The 24,142-nt window shown below is 46.2% G+C and overlaps 1 protein-coding gene across 2 annotated transcripts in view; it reads left to right on the top strand.

Moving 5' to 3' along the window:
* Lrp12 (LDL receptor related protein 12) overlaps positions 1-22,965 on the top strand; it is a 62,474-nt gene extending 39,509 nt beyond the window's left edge. For both annotated transcript variants that reach the window (XM_040730415.1, XM_021228719.2), the window contains 5 exons: positions 9,045-9,180; positions 12,882-13,084; positions 14,158-15,274; positions 16,869-17,001; positions 20,659-22,965. In XM_040730415.1, coding sequence (XP_040586349.1) covers positions 9,045-9,180; positions 12,882-13,084; positions 14,158-15,274; positions 16,869-17,001; positions 20,659-21,534 — 2,465 coding nt within the window. In that variant the 3' untranslated portion in view covers positions 21,535-22,965. The remainder of the gene's footprint in view (positions 1-9,044; positions 9,181-12,881; positions 13,085-14,157; positions 15,275-16,868; positions 17,002-20,658) is intronic.
* Positions 22,966-24,142: the final 1,177 nt, after the last annotated feature.

Genomic DNA, 24,142 nt, shown 5'->3' with positions numbered 1-24,142 from the left:
GTCCCACCCAGGTGACCTCATTTTAACCTAATTACCTCATCAAAGAGTCTCCCTGTAATCCACTGAAATACTGGCATTAGGACTTCAATAATCGAATTTTGAAGACAATGTAACTCATCCTATAACAGTGTATATTCCAATTATATGGATTTATATATCAATAAAATACTCCATTCCAGAAGACAGCAAAACCGTATCAATATGGAATGTTTTTTCTGAAGGTGAGTCTTATCATCCTTCTATGAAGACCAGCATATAAGACCCATCCCTATTACACATTAAAGAGTGTAAACAGATGCTGTCTCAAAGGCTTTGACCAGTGAGGAAAGCTACACATGCATTGCTAACCCTTGTGTGAAGTGTTTCGGGTTTGGAATGTTTGGGGACTGGACTATGTATGTATGTAGACTTTATTAATTAGACATCTCTAATCCAAAAATCTGAAATCCAGAATGCTCCAAATCGTCTGTAATAGTAACCAAAAAAAAAAAACAAACAAAAACAAAAACAAAAACAAAAGAAACCTTTCAGACTTCAGAGAATTTTGGATTTCATATTTTGAGGCTAGCAAAACGCATGCTGTACAGGTTTCTGAAATCCTTGCATCCAGTAGAATTAGGTCCCCTGGGTGCTGGTCACAGGCTGGGCCGTCTCGCAGGGCAGACTCTAATGTCAGCACGGCTTCCCTTGAAGAAGCCGAGCTCAGGATGCTGCGTGCTCTGCCCACTCTGCGCTCAGCCCTCCCCTCAAGACTTCCCACTCCTTTGTTTGTTCCTGTGACCCCCTGCTCCACTGCGAAGCCCACTGAAGATTGTTAATTAGGTTCTAATTTGTCCAGTTAGTGCACTTTGAATCTTTTGAAAGACTTACTTTTGCCACAGGAAAAGTTGGGACCAGCCTAGGCAAACCAGGACTCAGGTTCACCTCATCTGTAGCGACTTTGTTCTTTTCTGTGTATGCTAAAGCGCCTAGGGACTCGCCCTGGTTACTTTCCCATTGCTTTATAGAGTTCCTGATAAAAGGGAATTGAGAGAGGAAGTGTTCTTTTAGCTCACAGTTCAAGGTACAGTCCATCGAGGCAGGGAGCCATGGCCGAGGGAGCTTGGTGGCCTGGCAAGGAGTGGATGTGCACTCTGCCAGCTCCCTCCACCTTTTACCCCTTTTACCGTCTTAGGTCCTCTGCCCATGGAGTGGCCCCTCCCACAACTCGGATGATGTCAGTCAGCATCATCCAGATCATCCCCTACAGGCATGTCCAGAGGCCTGCCTCCTGGTGATGATCGGTCTTGTCAAGTTGCAGTTAACAGGACCCTTCAGAGTAGGCCATGGGTCTCAAGGAACCGACTTAATGGAAGAAGTGGTCTTATCATGACAATTCCTGTGGTTAAGTCTGTGATTTTGCAGAGAGGGCATGGTAGGGCGTGGCTTGGCTCTGCTCGATCTGGCCATTCTGGAGGGCATTGTTAATGATAGAATTTTGGTACCCATGTTTGCAACACTTAACTTCTAATAGACTGTTTGTTTCTGTCATTTTTCCTCTTCGAAAAACTTACAGGAAATATATAGTTGTCCCTTGCTCATTTTATGCCTATAGGTTGGCATAAGAAGTACTACATTATAAAGTCTGCTAACTGTGAATGTAAAAAATTATTAAATATCTTATATTTTTTACTTTAATGTAGAACTGTCTTTTTGCTTTTTCATTTTTTAATGCTTAATGAAACTGTAATTAAGAAGTAAATAGACATTTTGAAAACCAACCTGATTTAGAAGCAATCAAAAGTAAGAAAAGAATATTTAAGTATTGGGTCAATATCATAAGTGAGAGTAAAATTTATTTTGAATTCTATACATCTTTAAAAATCAAATACATTTGTTTATCACGTGCAAAGTGCTTGTTATAATGAACCTAACCTAAAACATGCTCCATTCAATGGAGTAAAGAAGCTATATTTTGGCTATTTCTTTTTTAAGATAAAGAAAACCACCTACAGGCTAGAGAGATGACTCAGGGGTTAAGAGCACTGACTGCTCTTCTAGAGGTCCTGAGTTCAATTCCCAGAAACCACATGGTGGCTCACAACCATCTGTAATTTTCTGATGCCCTCTTCTGGCATGCAGGTACACATACAGAGCACTGAGACATAGAATATAAATTAATTAATTAAAATTTAAAAAAGAAAGAAAATCACCTATTATACTTATCTTCCTAGTAAAGTGCATGAGGGAAAGAAATAAAAGCAGTTCCCCTCGGCGTCATTTAGCCAGGAGCAAGTCCAGATTTGAATTCTGTACTTTACCCTCTGTGGGTTCTGTGTCTGCTGTGCTGTATGAGGCTGAGTCTGTGCCTGCCTGAAGGGTTGTGAATCTTGTGGCTCTGTCCTGTGTCTGTCCGCGTGTCTGTCTCTTGTGCCACTGTGTGTTTGTCCCTCTGTATCTGTTAACAACACGGAAAGCTGGGGAAGATCGCATGAACCACGTGGGGAAGGGTTGAGGAGTGCTTTACAGGCATCTGCAGAGGCGATAAATAATCTTTAATGCTTTAGCTGGTCCAGATAGCAAAGCTGTTGTTCATTAACAAGGATCCAAATGTTGCATTCGACACCTGTGATGAATACTCACTTGGAAGATCACTTTGACCTCCGCCTCTGCTGCTTTCAGCAGATGAGACACATGTAGTCCTCTGGGCTGGGGCACAGACGGGTCTGTAATTTAAGACGGCAGCTATGCAGTCACTGTTCAAGCTGATTTCGAGGGAACTCCAAGGCAAGCAAGGCGGACTGCTGCATCATTCTCTTAACAGCAATTTAAACAAACAGGCTGAGCACACAGTAGGCTAGCAGTCTTGTCTTGAGTGAGGTCCAGCAAAAGTTCCAGTGTCGTAGATGTAAGAGATGGTTTGTCATGATGCACTGTCACAATATATGTAGCGCTTAGATTTATTTCATTTGTGTCTTTCTGTGGATACCTTGAAAACTATGTTTTCACTTGAATTATAACTAATCTTAGCTCCTGCCCTTCCCACTTAAAATCTTATAAACTACTTGTTATTCTTATTCATGCTTATTTCCATTACTTTAATTCATGATATCCCCATTGTAGGGACTTACAATTAATGTTTTGGAACACATCACTACCTTCGTCCAGTGATTTCCCCCTAGTGTAGATCATGATGCAAAAGATAAGTGTATTATTGGTTAATATACACATATATATTTATTTATTTATTTTTGGTTTTTTGAGACAAGGTTTCTCTGTATTGTTTTAGAAGCTGTCCTGGAACACGCTCTGTAGACCAGGCTGGCCTCAAACTCACAGAGATCCACCTGACTCTGCCTCCCGAGTGCTGGGATTAAAGGCATGCGCCACCAACACCCGGCGGGTAATATATTTTTATATGTACCTCATGATTTTATTTCTAAGACTGTCCTCAACATAAAATTCTAGTAGAATTGTTGTATCAACTGGGGGTTGAGCCGGCTGACACAGCTGTTCACAGCATATGTGAGCATTTGCATTAGGTGTGATCATCATTTCTTGCTTCATATTTTTTCCTTGTGTTATTTCTATCAAGTCCTAACCTTTTACTTTCTCTACTCTATTTTTTTAAAAAAGAAAAGAAAGAGGAAATTAATCGCTTCTCTTTTTTATTCATGGCCTAGAGATATAATATTGTGAACAAAAAGAATAAGATTGACTTCTCTTTATAATTAGACAAAAACTATGCTCATTTTTTTTAAATTCTGGTTGCTAATTAGAACAGATTTGGGGCCTTAATCCTTTTACAGCTGAAAGGAGGTTTGTTTGTTTGTTTCGTTTTTCATTTTATTTTAATTTTAGAACTGGTATGTTATACTCCATTCAACAAGACAGCTCTATGTTCCCACCTTTAATGTCAATAGTTGAATGCTCTAAATGAGGTTAGTTTATCTGGAATCTACTCTACAGTTGGCATGAAATCTTTTATCAGGCAGAGAGAACATATGAGAGCTTGATGTCTTCGTGTAACGCTATCACATTGGACAGTGGGTAAACTCAGCACTGGAACAGTTGGGGTGAGTGTGTAGACTGTAGCTGAAGCGTGTTGCGTGGTGAGAGTGTATGATGCTTGTCTGACGGAAGGGAAGTGCGACCGGAAGAACAGGTCTAGTGCACGGAGTGGCCAAGACCCCTTGAAGATATAGAGCAGACATGTCCACAGGTGTGATGTTTTCTCTTCCACTGTGACACTTGGGAATAATTAGCTACTGTACAAAGCCAGGCGCTTGGTGGGTACTTTAGTTTGGGTCTTTCCAAAAGGCCCAGGCATATATGTTGTGACAGTTGTGTAGCCTGGTCCTCTGTGACACGGCTAACATTGGGGTACAGGGGCTGTCTCTCTGACTCTGTTACAGTCTTCATCACCTTGCCCAGCCATAATCCATGGGAGGTGCTTAGTCTCACTGCAACTTGATATGATATGTTTCGTTAGTACTCATGGGAGGCCTGCCCTTCCCCAAACAGAAAAGGAGGCATGGACTGGAGGTGGGAACAGAGGTAGAGGTGTTGGGGGGGGTTCTGGGGGGAGCAACTGTGACCTGGATGTAAAATACATAAATAAATTTATTATTTAAAAAAATAAAAATAAAACGGTTCATGTGTTAAAGGCTTAGGCCCCAAGACAATGGTCGCAGGAGGAGGTGGGGCACTGAGGTGAAGAGGGAGAGAGGGGGGGGGAGGGAGGGAGGGAGGCCTTGGCATCAGCAGCTGCAGCAGCCAGCCCTCAGTGGTGGTTGTAGGACCCTGGTCCCCTCTTGCTCTCTGGCTCTCTGGGTCATCACAAGGCATCACAGGTTCCCACCGTGCTGTCTCACTGGAGCAGTGAGGCCCCTCACTTGACCAGACTTCCAAAACTGAGAGCCAGAAGAATCTGGTTTTCCTGTGTAAGTCGAGTATCTCTGCTACTCTGTTATTCTTGCAAGAAACCACAGCAGGTGGGTGACGGGATATCAGCTTGCTGATACAGCCCGGTATACGTAAGGGAGTTTTTGATCTCCAGTCACATGAATGGAAAGAAATATGGTATCCAGAGCAAAGGAGGCAATAGCTTTTTAATCTCCCCCTCATTCAGCACACTGTGGTATGCCTTTTTGTTTGTTACTCTTCGAAAAGGACACAGTGACTTAGTTATGAATGCACAGTGTGTCGTAGCTGATCGAGATGTTCGTTTGCCAAGTACCACTTCCTGCCTCCTCTGTTCTGGGCGTCCCTCAAGAGTCACCATAAGCCTCACGAAGTAATAGCTGGGGAAAACCATTCAGGAGCAATCGCGTACTTCGCATTTAAATCTCCAGTGTGTAAGCTAGAAAATGTAGGCACCATAGCAGTAGCTTCCATGCCCTGGTGGCTTTAAAAGCTGCGTAAAAGGTGGAATCCTCTCCATTCATCTCATCTTGAGATTTGCCGGCTGTTTGAGAATTCGCCCTGGAACTCAGAAACTTCCTAGGGAAGGGTTCGTTTCTTACAGTGCAATTGTATTCAGCTTGGTTGCTTCCCACACCATATTCCGCTACACCCCCAGAGTTCCTCTTCAGTATTCTCTGCCTCTTCTGACTTTATTGGGTGTTTTATTTGACCACCACGTAACATTTTCTTATTATCTGTCCCGAGCATTAGCGATCTGCTATGATTAGAGCCAGTGTCTGAGCAAAAACGACTTGATTCTTGAGGCATGCCAGTTAGAGTAGCTGGAATAACTCTACTGACACATCCATCCTTACACATCTGCGCTAATGCAGGAGAATATTCCTGTGTGTTATCAGCACGGGATGCAGGATTTCTAATAATTAGTGTAACGAGAGCCCTGTAGGAATGATAGGCTACTGTTGTTTTTTTTTTTCCCCCACTTGTACTCCTTCTTACCTTTAAAATTGCGGTATAACATTTCCCCGTTTTAGACTAGTAGATAATGTTGTTAGAATGCTAAAATCCACTGAGGGAAATGTTTGGTTTTCTGTGGGGGAGGGACCTTCTAAACCTCTTGCAATAGCTCTACCACCAAGAGACTGAGAGACACTCTTGATGCTTCTGATTTCTCTAAAAGATTCATGTTTTATTTTAAATTAGGTGTGTGTGTGTGTGTGTGTGTGTGTGTGTGTGTGTGTGTGTGTGTGTGTGTGTGTACAGCTTCCATGGCCAGAGGAGTCCAGTCCTCTGGAGGCAGAGTTACAGGCAGCTGTGAGCCAGCTGGCGTGGGTGCTGGGAACCAAACTGGGTCGTCTACAAGGACAGGAAGCTCTCTCAGTTGCAGAGCCGTCTCTCCAGCTCAAGCAGACTCCGCCTTCTTACAAAGCAGAACATAATGAGTTTTGAAGTACTTCTTAGTGAGTATAGCTCATACTCCATCTCTTTCCTCCCTTCCGACGGAATCCATCCTCAGTGTGGGCAGTTCTGTTAGGACAGAGGAAGTTCCCTTTACTAAGCGGAATGATGAACCCCTTCAAATAGTGTCACAAGAATATATATAAAATATAAGTGTAGCAAGTCTTAAAATAGCTAATCCTTTGTGTAGTGGCGTGTCTCAGCCTTGTGCAGTTATGTTCATGTGTATTTGGGTGTACAAGTTCACGTGTGTTCATGTGTGTTTATGCATATTTACATGTGTCCTGTGTTCACACAAAAGCGTTATTTTTGGTATGTGAGCACCACCTATTGGTTTCTCGTGTACTTGGACTTTTTTTTCTTAAAACCTAATTTTTAAAAAACTAATAATATAATAATAATCTTTCTAGTTTTCCCCTGGAGTTAGTCTAGTGTTTATTTAAAAGTTGGAGGTTTTATGCTATGTCACAGTCTACTCCATGAGTGCTATGGTAGAAAAGTAACAAGAAGAAGGTCTATAGAATATGTTTCTCATGAGATTGCTGTGGCTGGCTTAATAGAAACAAAGCTGTACTTTGTCCTCAATAGGTTTTTATAATAGAATTACACTCGCAGAAATCGAGCCATCATTCATTAAAATCAATCTTTTTTCTTGTTAGGGAGGGGATTTATTCTGTAGTCAGAGATGACCGCAGTCTCTGATCTTCTTGCCTCTGCCTCCCAAGCACTGGGATTGGAGGAGCGTCCACCACCGTGCCCAGGTCAGGAAATTTACTAGTAATGAAGCTTAACGATGGCAATCAGTACATAAATACTCACTCAATGAGTGAGTTACAGCAGCCTTGATTGTGACTGGGCGTGACGGCAGAGTCCTTGGTGTGTGCCCTGAACTCTGGGCCATGAAGCTCCGTGCTGTAAAAGTGGCGTGCATCTGACCCTTGGGCAGTGCGTTCTGGTTCCCTTAGGCTTGAGCCTTAGCTCTGCGGTAGGACGCACTTTGAACATTGGCGTGGGTTTTCTACCGACAGTGGTGGTTCTGGAGACTCAAGAACTGACTGGAGGCAGTTTGGCTTGCTTTATTTTGAACACCATCAAAGATATTAATTACCGCAGCTTACTTCCTGTCAGGCTTAGTCTAAGTTAAGTGGGCTTCACCCCCATTTAAAAGGAAGGATTTTACCCAGGCGTAATGGCAGGGAGGGTATTTGGCTGTCCACAAGTCTGACTGCCTCATCTTTTAAAGCCTCAGTGCAGGCCATAGATGGTACCAAGTACATTGCTTACACTGACTCGCTTTGGCCCTCAGCAATGCTTTTTATAGGCATGTATACTAATTAGTTAGTTAATTGGGACACAGTGCTCATCAGGGTTTTATGATTTGACATATAATTTTTATTGTGGTTTTCTGTAAAGTGTCCCAAGATCTCTAATAATTCCTCATGTCAGCTCCTCTCCCCACTACTTTAAAGGTCAGCAAACATAGTTGATTAGAAATATACATATATATATATATATATATATATGAAATAATAGTTTACAAGGCTTAAGTTCTGCTAAAACCGTTAGGTAGCTTTCTTTCTTTGTTTTTTGTTTGTTTCATTGTCCTTTTCTTTCCTTCTAGCCGAGTGTTTTTATTTTTAGTGGGAAAGAATATTACCGTATTACTAGCATGATTCTAGACAAGTAAAAGCATATCTCGGCATGAATGTTTCCTTTTTGTGGTATTCAGATATTTAATCACACTGTGATATTTCAAGCATTACTTCAGGAGGTTATCTTTCAGTAGTTGAGGACTCTTTCAAGACCCTTGTCTTGGTTAACTTTCTGTCAGTGTGATAAAAACTCCATGACCCAAGAAACTTAGAGAAGAAAAGGGTTTGGGCGTGCACGAGGTTCCAGAAGGAGGAGGCACACAGTAGGCGTGGTGGCTGGGGCAGTGAGTGAGTGGCAGCTGAGGCTCACACCTCCACACACAGGAAGGGAGGGGTGAGCAGAAGCACCGCTCAGCAGCATACTTCTTCACCCCTAAACCTACCCAGATAATGGCGCACAGCCACATCCGAGCCTATGGAGACATTCCCGCTGAAGTCACGGCCCTGTGATTATGCCTGAGATTATCAATGGAGCACATGCAGGAATGGCTTCTCAGTGTTTTAGAGTCTTGTGTCTTCATCCAGTGACCTACTTTATTAAAACTGCAGTTCAGTGTCTTGCGTCCATTTAGCGCTCCCAGAAAATAACTTGATGGTCCCAGAGATCTAAGCACATTTACTGAATAAATATTGAACTTTAGCTAGCTCACAATACAATGAATTTAAAAGATAAACTTGAGAAAAGATCTATGGGGGAATTGATTGATCTCTATACGTAAACCTAAAACCTCCGATGCCTGAGTCATCTAACTGGAAAAGTCCCTTGCCTACCAGTTATGTCCAAGTAAGGATACGGTTCTTTTTCTAAAGGGGAAGAAAAATAAAATATCAGAGTGGAACAGAGAGGGAGGCTAACCGAACCACATCTTCTTGCATGGGATTTGACGTCGGAAGTGTTTGGCTTTGCTTTTGTTTTGTTTTTTGTTTTGTTTTGTTTTTTGTTGTTGTTTTAAGAAATGCTGGTTTTTTGCTTTGTTTTGTTTTTTTATGAGGATGTAATGATTAGCTAAGGTCGCTTTGGCTATCTTCCAGCTTGTGGAGAGACTCCAGAACAAATCCGAGCGCCCAGTGGAATAATCACGAGTCCAGGCTGGCCTTCTGAGTACCCAGCCAAAATCAACTGTAGCTGGCTCATACGGGCAAACCCAGGGGAGATCATCACTATAAGGTAATTCCAATACCTTCCGTTTTGTTGATTTATAGAAATATAAATACAATCTGTAAATAGCATTGCCATAGATACAGCAGTATAAAAATAATCTCGCAGAACAGAAAATAAATGATAGTTACCAGTGTCATTTAAAAAGTAGGCAGTGACTGAACAACAGGTGTCTTTAGTATTCTCTGCTGCCGACAGTGTGCCGGGCTGAGCTAGGAGTCCTCAGCCTCCAGAGGGATGGGTGTCCGCCTCCTGAATCCAGGATAAACACATCACATAAAACACATCCACTACACCCAGCTCTCCTAACTACTTCTTAACACAGGTGCAATTTGCTGAAAAGCTTATTGGGATCAAGGGTGATCTTTAGCATCGAGTAGTCAGACAAAACCCACCAATCAGCTCAAAGATCCATGCCACCCCCTTAGCCTCGTTCATTCCGCCGCCTCTACTTTAAAGAAGCTAAAATACGATTCCAGGTGGGCATGGCGTGCTCACAAAACTGTAAACATGCCGTTAAGCACATCTTGAGTTTTATTCTTTGCTTCTTTGATGTATGATTGCATGTGTCACAGGTAATGCTCGCCCACGGCTACACGCGTGTGATTGCATGTGTCGTAGGTATGCTCGGCCACAGCTGCACGCGTGTGATTGCATGTGTTGTAGGTATGCTCGCCCACAGCTGCACGCGTGTGATTGCATGTGTCACAGGTAATGCTCGCCCACGGCTGCACGCGTGTGATTGAGTGTGTTGTAGGTGTGCTCGCCCACGGCTGCACGCGTGTGATTGCATGTGTCACAGGTATGCTTGCCCACGGCTGCACACGTGTGATTTGCGTGTGTTGTAGGTATGCTCGCCCACGGCTGCACGTGTGTGATTGCGTGTGTCGTAGGTGTGCTCGCCCACGGCTGCACGCGTGTGATTGCATGTGTCACAGGTGTGCTTGCCCACGGCTGCACGCGTGTGATTGCATGTGTCGTAGGTGTGCTCGCCCACAGCTGCACGCGTGTGATTGCATGTGTCACAGGTGTGCTTGCCCACAGCTGCACGCGTGTGATTGAGTGTGTCGTAGGTGTGCTCGCCCACAGCTGCACGCGTGTGATTGCATGTGTCACAGGTATGCTTGCCCACGGCTGCACACGTGTGATTTGCGTGTGTTGTAGGTATGCTCGCCCACGGCTGCACGTGTGTGATTGCGTGTGTCGTAGGTGTGCTCGCCCACGGCTGCACGCGTGTGATTGCATGTGTCACAGGTGTGCTTGCCCACGGCTGCACGCGTGTGATTGCATGTGTCGTAGGTGTGCTCGCCCACAGCTGCACGCGTGTGATTGCATGTGTCACAGGTGTGCTTGCCCACAGCTGCACGCGTGTGATTGAGTGTGTTGTAGGTGTGCTCGCCCACAGCTGCACGCGTGTGATTGCGTGTGTCACAAGTGTGCTCACCCACGGTTGCACGCGTGTGATTGCGTGTGTCACAGGTATGCTTGCCCACGGCTGCACGCGTGTGATTGCGTGTGTCATAGGTGTGCTCGCCCACGGCTGCATGCGTGTGACTGCATGTGTCACAAGTGTGCTCGCCCACGGCTGCACTCGTGGGAGCCCGAGGCTAAGGTTGGGTGCATTCCTCCATTGCTTTGCGCCCCTTTCTTCTGAGAGGGGTCTCTCACCGAGCTTGGAGCTATCTTAGCCAGGGAGCTGTGGGCATGAGCCCGCACCCCCTGAACCCTCTAAGCACCAGAGTCACAGACATGGGCCACCATGCCACATGGGTTCTGGGCGCCCAGCCCAGGCCCTCATGTTTGCACAGGAGGCACTTTGCTCACGGAGCCAAATCCTCGACCCCCCTCTCAGAGTTGAGAAGCGGAGTGTCCCGTGCTGTGATCATATACAACCCATTCAGATGTACAGATGAGCCCATGATAGGGAAGTTTAAGTTGATTTACTTTATTAATAAGCAAAATAGAAAGTGTATCGTTGTCCAGGGAGATGCTTTAAAATAGCTGTTCGATTAAGGATAAGATACACGTTCAACTTTAAGATGAGGTTAAAATCCTGACTAACATGAACCGTATAGGAACATGGAAATGTGCTGGTGTGTGTTTGTTTGTTTAATATTCTAAGGAACCAAGGGTGCCCTGAATTCATGACCTTCCCCCCTCAGCCTCCCTAAGAGTCACGGTTGTAAACAGTCTGAATTAAAGTGGGGAAGAAGAATCTGGAATACACGAGTGAGGGCTCCCTACGTAGACTTCATTCTTCTCCCTCAGCCCACAGACAGAGAGTACTGAGTCACAGCCAAGGTCTGGCTGTTTTGCTCAAGAAAACATGTGGGGAAAAAGAAATTCTCGTAGCCATCAGTTGCCTCCCAGCGAATGTGAACGACTTTCCGTGGTGGAATCTGCAGCGGTGCGAACCACCGTTTAAGACTAGTTGTAAAATAGAAGCCTGGAGAGGGAACACAGGAGAGAAGGAGGAAGGCAGGGAGGTCCATCCAAAGTAAGCCACACCCCCAAACTCCAGACGGTGTGGGAAAAGTGCTAAGTGGTCACGTAATCCACCTGTAATACAGCGTACTCGGACATTTCAGTACTCGTGATGTCAGGAGCTTCTTTACCTTCCCTCAATACTTGGTAGTCTGCTCAAACCTATGAACTAATTCCCAGAATGTTTCCTGATTTATAAAACACATCGCATTACAAAATATAATTGCATTAAACTATAGCTAACTACTGGGTATATTTGAATCGTTAGAATATGGTAATAGATGTTTATTGACATGTTGACTAAAACAAATCACAGTTCTGATGACTTTCAGGGTAGATAGCATTTTCAGGCTTCTGACTTCTTGTAAGAGAGAGAGGCATGCACATAGAGATCTCTGAAAGTGCTGTGCATGGTAACGAGACAAGTACCAGCCTGAGCAGAAGTTATTGAGAGTGCTTAAAGAAAAAATAGCGCGACATAATCCTTGCCGTTAACTTCCTTATCGCTTAAAGCGGAGGCAGGGAGAGAAAGTCAAATTTTCATTCATTTGCGAGCCGTGTTCAGATTTGGAAGCAAAATTGGATTTCTCATTTCTGCTAAGCAGTGGCTGCTTCCCCGTTCTTGTTTGACTTTTTGTCATTTACTTGTGCCCATATTTTAGGAACCACGTGGTAATGTTTAACTATCAAGTGATTTATATGAGTTTCCCAAACTCAAGAACTTTTCACAGCAAATGTTAACTTTTGTTTGCCCCTGCTCCTCCCTCTCCCTCTCCATCTCCCCCTTTCTTCCCCTCCTGTCTCTGTCTCTTCCCCTCCCCTTTTCTCTCTTTGTTGCTGGGATTTGCGGTCCTGGGAATGTTAGCTAGAGTTGCTTTAAGGAAGTGGGTGGCCCAGTCTAACTGAAGAGAAAGAGTTTTTTCTAGCCTACCTCCTCGGAGCTTGAACTTCTGGCTCAAGCACGAAGAACTGTGGGATGATGGGGATTGGGAAGGGTTTTCCTAAAGATATTAGCACAGGGGCCTGTGCTGTCACCTGGTTCGGCACAGTTCTGAACCTTCGGGAACGATGCAGGCATAGGGGCTGCAGAGGCTGCTGTGGCTGCTGGCGTTGCGGCCGCCGGCTGGGGCGTAAGAAGCCGGGACTTGGGGTCCTGACTTCCGCTGCATCTCATGTCTATGAATGCTCTTGTTTTGAAAGCTTCTTCTGACGTTCTCTTGTTTTAGTTTTCAGGACTTCGATATCCAGGGGTCCAGGAGGTGCACTTTGGACTGGCTGACGATAGAAACATACAAGAATATCGAGAGCTACAGAGCTTGCGGGTCCACGGTGCCGCCCCCTTACATCTCCTCACAGGACCATGTGTGGGTCAGGTTCCATTCGGATGACAGCGTGTCCAGGAAAGGCTTCAGACTGGCGTATTTTTCAGGTGTGTTTTTAGAAGGAAAAACACCGGACCACGTTCTGTGGTAGTAACCGCCCGATCACTGGTAGTCGGTTTTCTGAACAGTGGCCTGTCCCTTGTGCGTCAGCCCTCAAGGTGGCTGAGGTTATAGCCATCTGCCCTCGAATTGAGTATCCAGTTTGGTGTTTATATCACCATAAGGAAATGATTAATTGTATCAACTGAGGTCTGCCTTTTAAAACATCTGTTTCGAAAGAAGGCTCTTCTCAGCCCATATCTCGAAGACTACATCGGAGGGTAACTTTTAGTGTGGGAATGACTGTTCTCATTGCATCTTAAGCAGAAGACAGAACCTATCCCACGGTTTACAGCCTCAGACTTTGTAATTTTTCTTTTCCTAGACCATTTCCAAGCATGACAAGTCACACACATGTGGAAAACTTAGAGGGGGGTGCCTGGGGGGTGACTTTTTCTTATAGCCACCTCCTTAGCCACAAGTAAGCTGTTAGTGGACAGGCGGCAGCAGCGGGCCAACTTGTTGTCTCTTCGGGGGCTATGGGAATCTGCTAGGGTCTGGTTCGCCTCTGTTGTTCTTGAGGAATATTTAACATGGTAGACTGAAATACGTAGAATTCCCTAAACACCCCCCCCCTTACCAACAATTCTACCCAGACTTTTGTCTCCCTTGGAAGCGATTGTACCTGGAAATAGACACTGGCGATCAGTGAACTCTGCAACCGTATTAGTTCATGTGCCCTGTTTTAGTTGTGCTTATGAAATGTTGAGCTCTTAGGAGGTATATCCCTTGGCTCGTCTGCCTTCAGTCATTTCACTAGATGCTCTGCAATGAAATAGCGCCCGTCCTGTCTTATCTTTAGGCAGAAGTGCCAGGAGCCTTGCGCGGAAGGAGCTGAACATTTAATGAATATAATGCCAGTGCTAAATTCCTCACTGGAATTTAACCAGACTTTTAACAAGGTTTTTAAAAAAGCCCTACCGCGTATTAGAAAAATATGCGGGCCCCTTGTCTTTTGTGGTGTGGGTGTGTCTTATTTTTCTTCTTCCGCCTCCATCCTCCCTTCCCCGCACTCTCCCAGGGAAATCTGAGGAGCCGAGCTGCGCCTGCGGTCAGTTCCGTTGTGGGAACGGCAAATGCATCCCCGAAGCCTGGAAGTGCAACCGCATGGACGAGTGCGGGGACAGCTCGGACGAGCAGGTCTGCGTGGAGGACGCCTCCGAGGGCGCCGGCCCCCCGACGGCCGCGGCCTTCCAGCCGTGCGCCTACAACCAGTTCCAGTGCCTGTCCCGCTTCACCAAGGTGTACACCTGCCTCCCCGAGTCCCTGAAATGCGACGGCAACATCGACTGCCTGGACCTGGGGGACGAGATCGACTGCGAGGTGCCGACGTGCGGGCAGTCGCTCAGGTACTTCTACGGCTCCTTCAGCTCCCCCAACTACCCGGACTTCTACCCTCCGGGCAGTAACTGCACCTGGCTGATAGACACGGGCGACCACCGGAAGGTCATCCTGCGCTTTACCGACTTCAAGCTGGACGGCACGGGCTACGGCGACTACGTGAAGATCTACGACGGGCTGGAGGAGAGTCCGCGCCGGCTGCTGCGCGTGCTGACGGCGCTCGACTCGCACGCGCCGCTCACCGTGGTCTCCTCCTCCGGGCAGATCCGCGTGCACTTCTGCGCCGACAAAGTGAACGCCGCCCGGGGCTTCAACGCCACCTACCAGGTGGACGGCTTCTGCCTGCCGTGGGAGGTGCCCTGCGGGGGCAACTGGGGCTGCTACACGGAGCAGCAGCGCTGCGACGGCTACTGGCACTGCCCGAACGGGAGGGACGAGGTCAACTGCACCGCGTGCCAAAGGGAAGAGTTTCCCTGCTCCCGGAACGGCGTCTGCTACCCGCGCTCCGACCGCTGCAACTACCAAAACCACTGCCCGAACGGGTCGGACGAAAAGAACTGCTTCTTCTGCCAGCCGGGCAACTTCCACTGCAAGAACAACCGCTGCGTGTTCGAGAGCTGGGTGTGCGACTCGCAGGACGACTGCGGGGACGGCAGCGACGAGGAGAACTGCCCGGTCATCGTGCCCACCAGAGTCATCACCGCCGCCGTCATCGGCAGCCTCATCTGCGGCCTGCTGCTCGTCATCGCCCTGGGCTGCACCTGTAAGCTCTACTCTCTGAGGATGTTTGAACGGAGGTCAGTGCCAAGACAAAGTCAGCCCACCGTGCGCGCAGGAAACGCACGCACGGTCCCCCGGGGGGGGGGGGGAGTCAGGGGTGGCTGGGCCGGTAAAGCCCCTGCCACGCAAGCAGGAGCTTAACGTGATGGCCAGTGCTCACACATAGAACTAAACACGGTGGGAGAGGCGTGGGGACCCCTGGGGTTCACCACCACCCAGCCTCTAGCGTAATTGGCAGACTCCAGGTTTCCTTCAGTGAGAGACCTTGTCTCTGTAAACACCGTGCCAGAGGACACTCCACGCACACACACACACACACACACACACAGGAGCATACTAAAAAAGGAGAAAAGTTTTAAAAGCGCTACCCAGGTGTTCACCATAAGCCCTTTTAATGTGGTTTGGAGATGTATAGATGTTTAGGATATACAGAATTAGGATGAAAAGCCACCAGTCAAAGATAAACACAGTGCAAAATATTATTTAGCTTTATGAGATAAGAAATATAGTTACTAGGTCACTGTCTTGAGGGGTTTTTGCAAACTGTTAGTCTCAGTTACAGCTTTATCTTGTTTTATAAATATTCAATAATCCCGCGTATCGGAGAGCCTCCGGTGTTTATAGCATCCTACAAGTGAGAAGAAAATAAATGAACCACAGTTTCCCAAGCAGGCTCACGCTAAGGAGGGAATTGGTGGGCGGGGTAAATGCCAGCAGCAAGCGATGGAAAGTCTGTGAAACAGTGGTGTCAACGCCCTCGTGGTGGCGCATGCGGAAGTCCTTAAGGCAAGGGAGCCTTTTGAAATACGTGAGCATAGAGAAGAGAGAGACACTGGCGGGGTTTTCTCTGGGGAAGTGTGTAGGATGCCCAGCCTGGCTCCAAGAATAAGTACAGAATCCATTTGGTCTGGGGCCTTGGAAACCCACGAGGGACCGTGAGACTCAAGGCCTGGCCATGCGCAGCTCAGTGAGAGACAGGGTCTCGGTTTAGCCAGGGGGAGGATGGACCACAGGGAGAGCAGCCTCCAGGGTGGCAAAAGATAAAGCGGAAGAAGCTGATGGCAGAGGCGTCTCCCAAGGGGCCGTTGTGGGGACAGCTGCCTGCAGTCCCAACAGTTACAAATGACCAATTAACGAAGAACATGCCAAACAGCGAAAGGTCGCAGATGGCGCGCAGATGCCCAGGCGGCGAGAGCCGCTGCTGCACCCCTCCCCTGAGCGGCTTGACCATGCTACAACAAAAGAACAGTCGGGCCTCCAGTGCCATCCCGCTGCCGCAGGCACTGTGCTGGGGGCTCATTTCACTCCGACCTGAGACGACGTGTATAGGACGTGTGGGCCGAGTGTCTCCCGGGGCCTTTCGACAATCGTCTCCCAAAGTCTAGGGCTTTGGGTTTTAGAACCCGTTCCCCTATGGTGTGCCCTTTAGAGAGATGCAGGGATCTAGGTTCTTGAATAGAGCGCCTCTGGACGCGCCGTTCACGGCAGGCTGGCCCAGACTGGAGCAGCCCCAGAGTAGGATGGTGCCTTGACTCAGCTGGTTGGCCTTCGGTGCTGATGGTGGAACGCAGCCCTCGCCGCCGTCTGACCCTTTCATTCCCGTTTACAAAGGTCGTTCGAGACCCAGCTGTCTCGAGTGGAAGCCGAACTGCTCAGACGAGAAGCCCCTCCCTCGTATGGACAGCTGATCGCTCAGGGCTTAATCCCACCCGTGGAAGACTTTCCAGTTTGTTCACCGAATCAGGTATAATGCAGATTTTAACCCGTTTTGTCTGTCATCTTTTAAAGTGTGTGTGTAGTCAAGCAGATATTAATTATCTAGAGAATTGAAAATATGCATTTTATGATATTGTAAACAGAATCTATAAAATGCTAATTGTTATGATTATAATATGATTGCCATTGGACATTTTGCTTTTCATGATAAGTGAGTGCACTGGAATTTAAAAACTTGGACCAATTTTCTGAATGAACAGAACACTTAGAGACTTAAGGATGAATACTAAAATTCATATACTCACAATGTTACTTAGCCAGTTTTAAGCAATTGAAGAGAAATTATTTGCCCCTCATTTGAGAGAGAACTTCAAGCTGGATTTTACGGTGTCTGAGAATTTGGTCCACTTTATTTCTTTGGGTTGTAACTCATGTTTCTTAAATCTTCAAATTTCTCTCTAAGTTTTTTAAAACTTTTCACAATATAAAAATATACCAAGATTCATTTTAGTTAGAAGGATTTATATGCATGTAGATTTTAAATTGCATTCGCAAATGTTTATAGAAATGATTCTCAGAGTTAGAACTGAAAAAAATGGATATTTCCTCAGTGACTTAACTCTTTAAAAATAGAACACCATTTCATTTGAGTGTTTAGCAAATCCTTGCTAAGTATTTGTAGGTTTTGAACGTTTTTCCAACTGTAATTTATATTCAGAATTTATAGTGGTCAAATTTTGGGTGTGAGACAGAAAAAAACTAAATTAGAGTTTTTTTATATTGTTTGCTCTGCCAAAGTCAGAGTGTCTTTGAAGGTAGGTGACAAACCATGGCTGACTGAGTCCCCAGCTCCCATAACCCTCCCCCTCTATGCTCTGTGAAGCTAGTAGAGCACAGACCCAGCCCAGTGACTGCTCACTGGGACCATTTGCAAGTTCAGGGGCCTCCCCAGCGGCTCCCTCTGGTTTCCTAGCTCACTAGAAGACTTCGAAGGGCTCACTGGAGCTGTTTGCCCATGCTGCATTCTATTGCTGTGAGAGGACTGAGGGACAGGGCAGAGTCCAGGCAGCCCAGGGGACCCAGCGTTGCTCTGTTTACTCCTGCATGGAGACCATATTCCCGAGCTGTTAGCAGCCAAGGACACCCACCAAGCCCCCATGCAGACTCACATGGTCTCAATTAATTGTGTGGGTGATGGAAGTCTGTACCCTCCTGAAACCGTCACCCCACCCGAACTCACCCAGAGCCCCACCCTAACTCACAGCATTGTAACTGCCTGCCAGTCCCCAGGGAGATGGCCTTTTCCTGTCAGCCGTGACGCTTGAGAAGCCAAGACCAGACAGAGGAAGATCAGACAGAGGCTTCGGGGAAGGCTGAGTTCTTTGTTCCACGTTGCTCCTTTCTACAGAGCTATAAATTATCCCCCTGAGAGAGTTCTCTTTAAACAACATTGAACAGTAAACTAGACTTTGTGTTAATGAGACCAAACACTCAAGTTTGAAATTTATGACAACAAATGATCATCTTTGCCCCAGTTTTTCAAAGAAAATGATTGTGTAATCTGCCATCTAGTATAAAATAAGAAATGTTTCCGGGAAGGATTTGCTGCGTCACAAGTTAAACTATAAACAGTCACCAACCAAACATCCATGACAGTCCCCTTGTAGAATCTGATGTTAAAGTGGCCACCTTTATGAACAGGCTTTTAACTAGGCAGAGAATGCCTCCTGGTTGTGGCCGACCGTAATGAGGAAGTTTGTATAAAGTGTGCAGAGGGCCTCCCGGCCTCAGCTAAGCGCTGAGTGGCATAACCTGTGCCCACTTGACTGGGACTTGAATACTAAGTGCTCAGGACCAGATCTGTGGAGAAGTTCTTTCTAAACTTGAGCTGCTGTTTATTTTTAATTTTGTAGTTAGGTACTTCTTAATTGTTGAAGAAAAATAACTTCACAATTTTGTACTGCAAGTCCATGTGTGCTGAAAGCCAGATTTCTTAGTGGTGGCGTGTGTTTTCCTAAAGCCGGACTAGGAAATGTTCCTGCAATTGTGACCGCTTAGCATTTGCTGAATTGTTTTCAGACTGTTCAGGTGTAACTCTAGGGCTGTGACAAACAGGTGGGGAGCATAAGCTCATGTGTCTTCCCTGTTGGCTTTCCTTTTGTTTCTGTGAGAGGAGAGCCAGAAGCTGGGCTTGACAGAGGAGCGGTCAGCCAGCCGTCACTGAGACAACATAGGATTTCAAATGCTCAATCCAGGTTCATGAAAGCTGTGTCTGTTCCAGCTCCATAACCACTAGGTGGAGCTTAAAGACTATTTAAATGCTGCCCGTTTACTTTCATCTAGCACTTTCATCTAGAACAGAATTTTTCTTTTAATTACATTTATTCACTATTGCATGACAGAGGGGCATGCCTGCTGTGGTCCCTCCTGTGGCGGTCAGAGGACAACTTTGATGAGTCCGGTCGGCTCTAGGCATCCAACTCGGGCGGCCAGGCTGGAGGCTCCTGCCTTCACCTGCTGAGCATGTCACTGGCCCCTAGACTTTCTTTTAGTTGAGCAAGATACTTTTGTTATGTGCTAATTAATCTATGAAGCATTCCACATTTTAAAGTCTGTAACTTTTTTTAATCAGTTTTTCAAGACTAATTTGGTTCATGTTTAATTCTAAATTGAAGTGAAAAGCTAAATTCTTAAAATTGACGAGGAACCCCAATGTATACTTTTGATTTCTATTGGGTATACAAGTGTGTTCTGCCTTTGTTTACAACAGTAGAGCCGAATTCTCAGTACTCATTCACTCCACCCTGGAAGACCAGCTCGGAAATGCAATTCCCACACTCACAGGACAGTCCAGCCTTGTAAATCAAGGCGGTTTTGGCTTTTGTTTTTTTGAGAGGATAAAGGATCAAAAACATAAACAATACCAGGTGACTTAGTGAAGTATGGTGAGATTTGTTTATCTTCCTGGCTGTAAATGTATCTGTTTTCTACAGTTTTAGGATTGGATTATTAGTGAGGTTTGAAATAAAATAACTGTTGTGATTGATGTAACTATCTGTCGGTCCTGCCGACTTGTCCGGTCCATACTGAGGAGGAGGGGTGTGGATGAGGAAAGAAACAGGCTAGAGGCAGAAGATGGAGTCAGGAGGGCGTCGCTGTGAACACTGGGATCCACCTTAAGTTAATTGCTCAAAATTCTTATATACCCCCACCCAAAGTGGGGAGGGGGGCAAAAGACTTTACCCATGATCCAAGGAACAAACAGACTTAACTACTTCCTTAATTCCCCAAACATTTAGTAACCACACCTTAGATCAAACCTCTTGTTATCTGGCCTTGAGGATGAAGACATCTAGTAAAGGTAGACGAGTATTCTGTCATCTGGGTAAGACACCCACACCCTAGACCAGACGCCTTCCAGTTGTCACGGCTTAGACCCTTACTCCTAGCCCTTTAACCTTGAGAGAACAAGGATAGTTTCGAACTCTCTGACCTTCGACTTCTATGGACCCCAGCAACTCTCACTGGAAAGTCGAGGTTTAAGTTAGATTAGATTCTCTGGGGTGGACCCGAGGAGCCTGGGGAATTTACCCCATCCCGCCCTAGAAGCAGTGAGCCAGAGAACGTTCTTCATGGTGACCCTTGGTGACTAATGGTCTTCCTTTCCGCCCCGTAACCTTTGCAGGCGTCGGTTTTAGAGAACCTGAGGCTCGCCGTGCGCTCGCAGCTGGGCTTTACTTCCATCAGGCTCCCTATGACGGGCAGGTCCAGCAGCATTTGGAACCGGATTTTTAATTTTGCAAGGTCACGGCACTCGGGGTCGTTGGCTCTGGTCTCAGCAGATGGAGACGAGGTCGTCCCGAGTCAGAGCGGCAGCAGGGAGACGGAAAGGAGTCACCTTCACCGAGGCTTGTTCTCCGTGGAGTCGGACGACACCGACACCGAAAACGAGAGAAGGGATCCGGCAGGAGCGGCCGGTGGGGTGGCAGCGCCCCTGCCCCAGAAGGTGCCCCCCACCGCGGCCGTGGAAGCCCCGGTGGGAACGGGCGGGGCCCCCTCGGTGGCGGCGCAGAGCAGCCGGGGTGGTGGCCGCGCGGATGCCAGGGACGCGCCCGGCGCGGAGGCCCCGAGTGCGAGCCCCGCGCGCCACCAGCTCACCAGCGCCCTGAGCCGCGTGAGCCAGGGCCTGCGCTGGGTGCGGCTCACACTGGGTCGGGCGAGCGCCCCGCATCAGAACCACAGCCCCCTGAGACAGCTGGATAACGGGGTGAGCGGCGGGAGAGAGGACGACGATGACGTGGAGATGCTCATCCCAGTTTCCGACGGGGCTTTGGACGTTGATGCCAGCGACTGCTCCCGGCCCCTTCTGGACCTGGCCTCGGACCCAGGACAAGGGTTCAGACAGCCCTACAGCGCCGCCAACCCCGCGGCCAGAGCCGGCAGCCGCGACGGCCCCTGCCTGCGCTGCGGCATCGTGCACACCGCCCAGGTACCCGACACCTGCTTGGAAGCCACGGTGAAAAACGAAACAAGTGACGACGAGGCTTTGCTAGTGTGTTAGGACGGCGTCCCCAGAGAGACTGCAAGCTGGAGCAATATCCATTCATTGTTTTGTAACTTCACAATTAAACTAGTTTTGGTTTAAAACAAAGAGATGCAGGGTGATTTTTATTACTATTATTGTCATTATTATTATCATCATTATTATTATTATATGTTAGCCTGCATGGTTAAATTAAACAATAATGCGTGACTCTATGAGCTAGAGTTTACTGGTTTAGCAGTTGAAAATGCATTATGTGTTTGGTTTCAAGAGTCGTGTTCTTCCATTTGTTTTTACTTATTTTGTTTTAACTTCTGGTACTTTAGTTTAATAATGAAACATGGCTGCTTTAACTCACTGTCATTGTATGTATCTTATGTTAAAAGGTTTGTTTGTGTAATTGAGTCTTTCATGCTCTTTGACACCATGTAATTTATTATTCTAGATGCTAAGGTTGTTAATGTACAAAAACAAAAAAGAAAACAAACCCACGTAATCACCTCTTTATTTACATAACATTGTCTGCTGCTGGATGGGCCTGTCAAAGGGAAAGGAATTCCCTCTCACGTTTAACACACATTGACGTAGAGTTAGACACATTGCTGTCAGAAAACAAACTTTTCTAGATTTTCTAACGCTGACTTTAATACTCTAATATGGTACAGACCAAATGGTAAAATCCCAAGACATTTCTGTTTTCATCTCCATTTAGGGGCAGAATTAAGCGGATGAAGATACTCTACTATGCATTAAACTTTGAACTTTATAAACTATGTACAGAAATTGTACATGCTAAGTTCCACCTGGCAATGTCTTTCTCCAGTACAGGGGTTTGCTTGAGTTGGATCCTAAGGGGTTTGCACTAAAGTCCTACCAAGGTCTCCCGAGAGTCCGGTGCGCTGGCACCATCCTGTTAGATGCTATCATTTGCTACCACAGTGACTATATATTTCCATAGCTTTGGGGGAGGGGGACCATTTTTACTACAACTTGAACTTGCTTTTCCGGTTTCATATTTATTATTTGTTGTATTTAAAAACTGCATTATTGTAAGAGTGATTTTTTTCACAGTATATTTTATTCTTGGGGTACAGAGAGGGGGAGAGTCACTGCTACAATCTTGAAAAGCAAATTAAGAATTTGTTCCAATTGCCCCCCTCTTTAAGTAGAGTGAATTACAAGACCCCATTTTTTTTTTAGTGTCAATTCTTGTTTATTTATTCCTTAGCTGTCTGTTTCAGTAGCTTAATGATTGGGTATGAAGACGTGTTTGTATGTGGTTCTTGCTATTTATTACGTTTGGAATACTTTGCTGAATGTCATTTTAAAGCATGTTTGAGGTCTTGTGTATCTGTCCTGTATGCCGTCAGGGAGACCTGACTTAAAATGTTTTAATATGTATCAAAAAATTAAAATAATTTTTTTTATTGCCTTGAGGTACTTTTTAAACCGACGTTGCCCTTTCCTTTTGTTAACCTTCGTTCGTACGCCGATCCAGGCCGTATGTGATACAGCTGAAGGCATGGAGCTTTGGTATTGAGTTTCATGCTAGTAGAAGTCCCCTCGGCTAGGGGCATCTCCCTTTAAGAAGGCTGCCTTTTGCTTGATAAATCTCATCCAGTCTACTGATGCAAAAAATGCAACATAGCAAGTGAACCTTCTTTAGGTCCTAAGGAGTCTACTAGCAGCTGGAACCTTGAGTTGGTTTCCTGGTTTACTTTTTGTTTTGTTTTGTGCTTCTGGGGATCACGCCTTTTCCACCATGCTGACCTGCGCTTTAATTCATTTTTTTTAAATTGACTTGCATAACTCCTTGGTTCAAGCAGCAAAAATTGAATCTCTCCTACCCCAACACACTCACCCATCATTTAGTTCTATTCAAAAAGACACACCAGTACCAGTACCAGTTTCTTGTATATCTCTCCAAAAATATCACACACTATACATACAGTGCCCATCTGTGTATTCCTCACAACGGTCATAATGCAGACTGCCGTGTGGACATTCTGCGTCCTGCCCCAAGAACAAATACTTCATTAGGGTTGGAGTACACAAAGCTGCATGATTTTGTTTAAACCTTTAAGTCGGTGTCCATGCTAAATTCAGGGCTTCAAAACTGACAACCACCCCCCCACAAGGCAACTGCCACAGGGGCTGACCATCGTCCCTCAGCTAATTTGTAATAGAACTTTTACAAAGAGCAGCTCCACACTGTCCATTTCTAGAGTGTTCTCCCAGTTGGTCTGCCTGCCCTTCTGTACCAGTACTAACTGCACTAATTCTGACAACCGCCGTTTTCAAACGCAGTTAGTACTCCTCCCCCCTCCCCTCCCCACCTCCTCCTAGGACCACCTTTAGAAGCAGAAGTGTCAGAAAGGACAGTGGTTGACCCTAGTTGTTTCTGCAGTGGCAGTCACTGTCGTTTTTTCTCTTTATTTTGCGCCAGCTCATGGGCCAGCAGCACAGCGCACCGTTCTTGTTTCTTTAAAAAGAGTAAAAATAAAAAACTTAAAAGTTTGGAAATTTCCCATGTACAGCTCAGCTGTCTTTGCTTGCTTAATTCCACCTGTCTCTGTTTACTTTTTTTCCTAGACATTTTTAATTTTGTAACCTAAATTTAGCATCA

Source organism: Mesocricetus auratus, unplaced genomic scaffold, assembly GCF_017639785.1.
Source record: "Mesocricetus auratus isolate SY011 unplaced genomic scaffold, BCM_Maur_2.0 Super-Scaffold_100023, whole genome shotgun sequence".
In the NCBI taxonomy this organism is placed as follows: Eukaryota; Metazoa; Chordata; class Mammalia; order Rodentia; family Cricetidae; genus Mesocricetus; species Mesocricetus auratus.
Note: the sequence above shows the minus strand (reverse complement) of the source record. Positions and strands in the feature narration are given on the sequence as shown.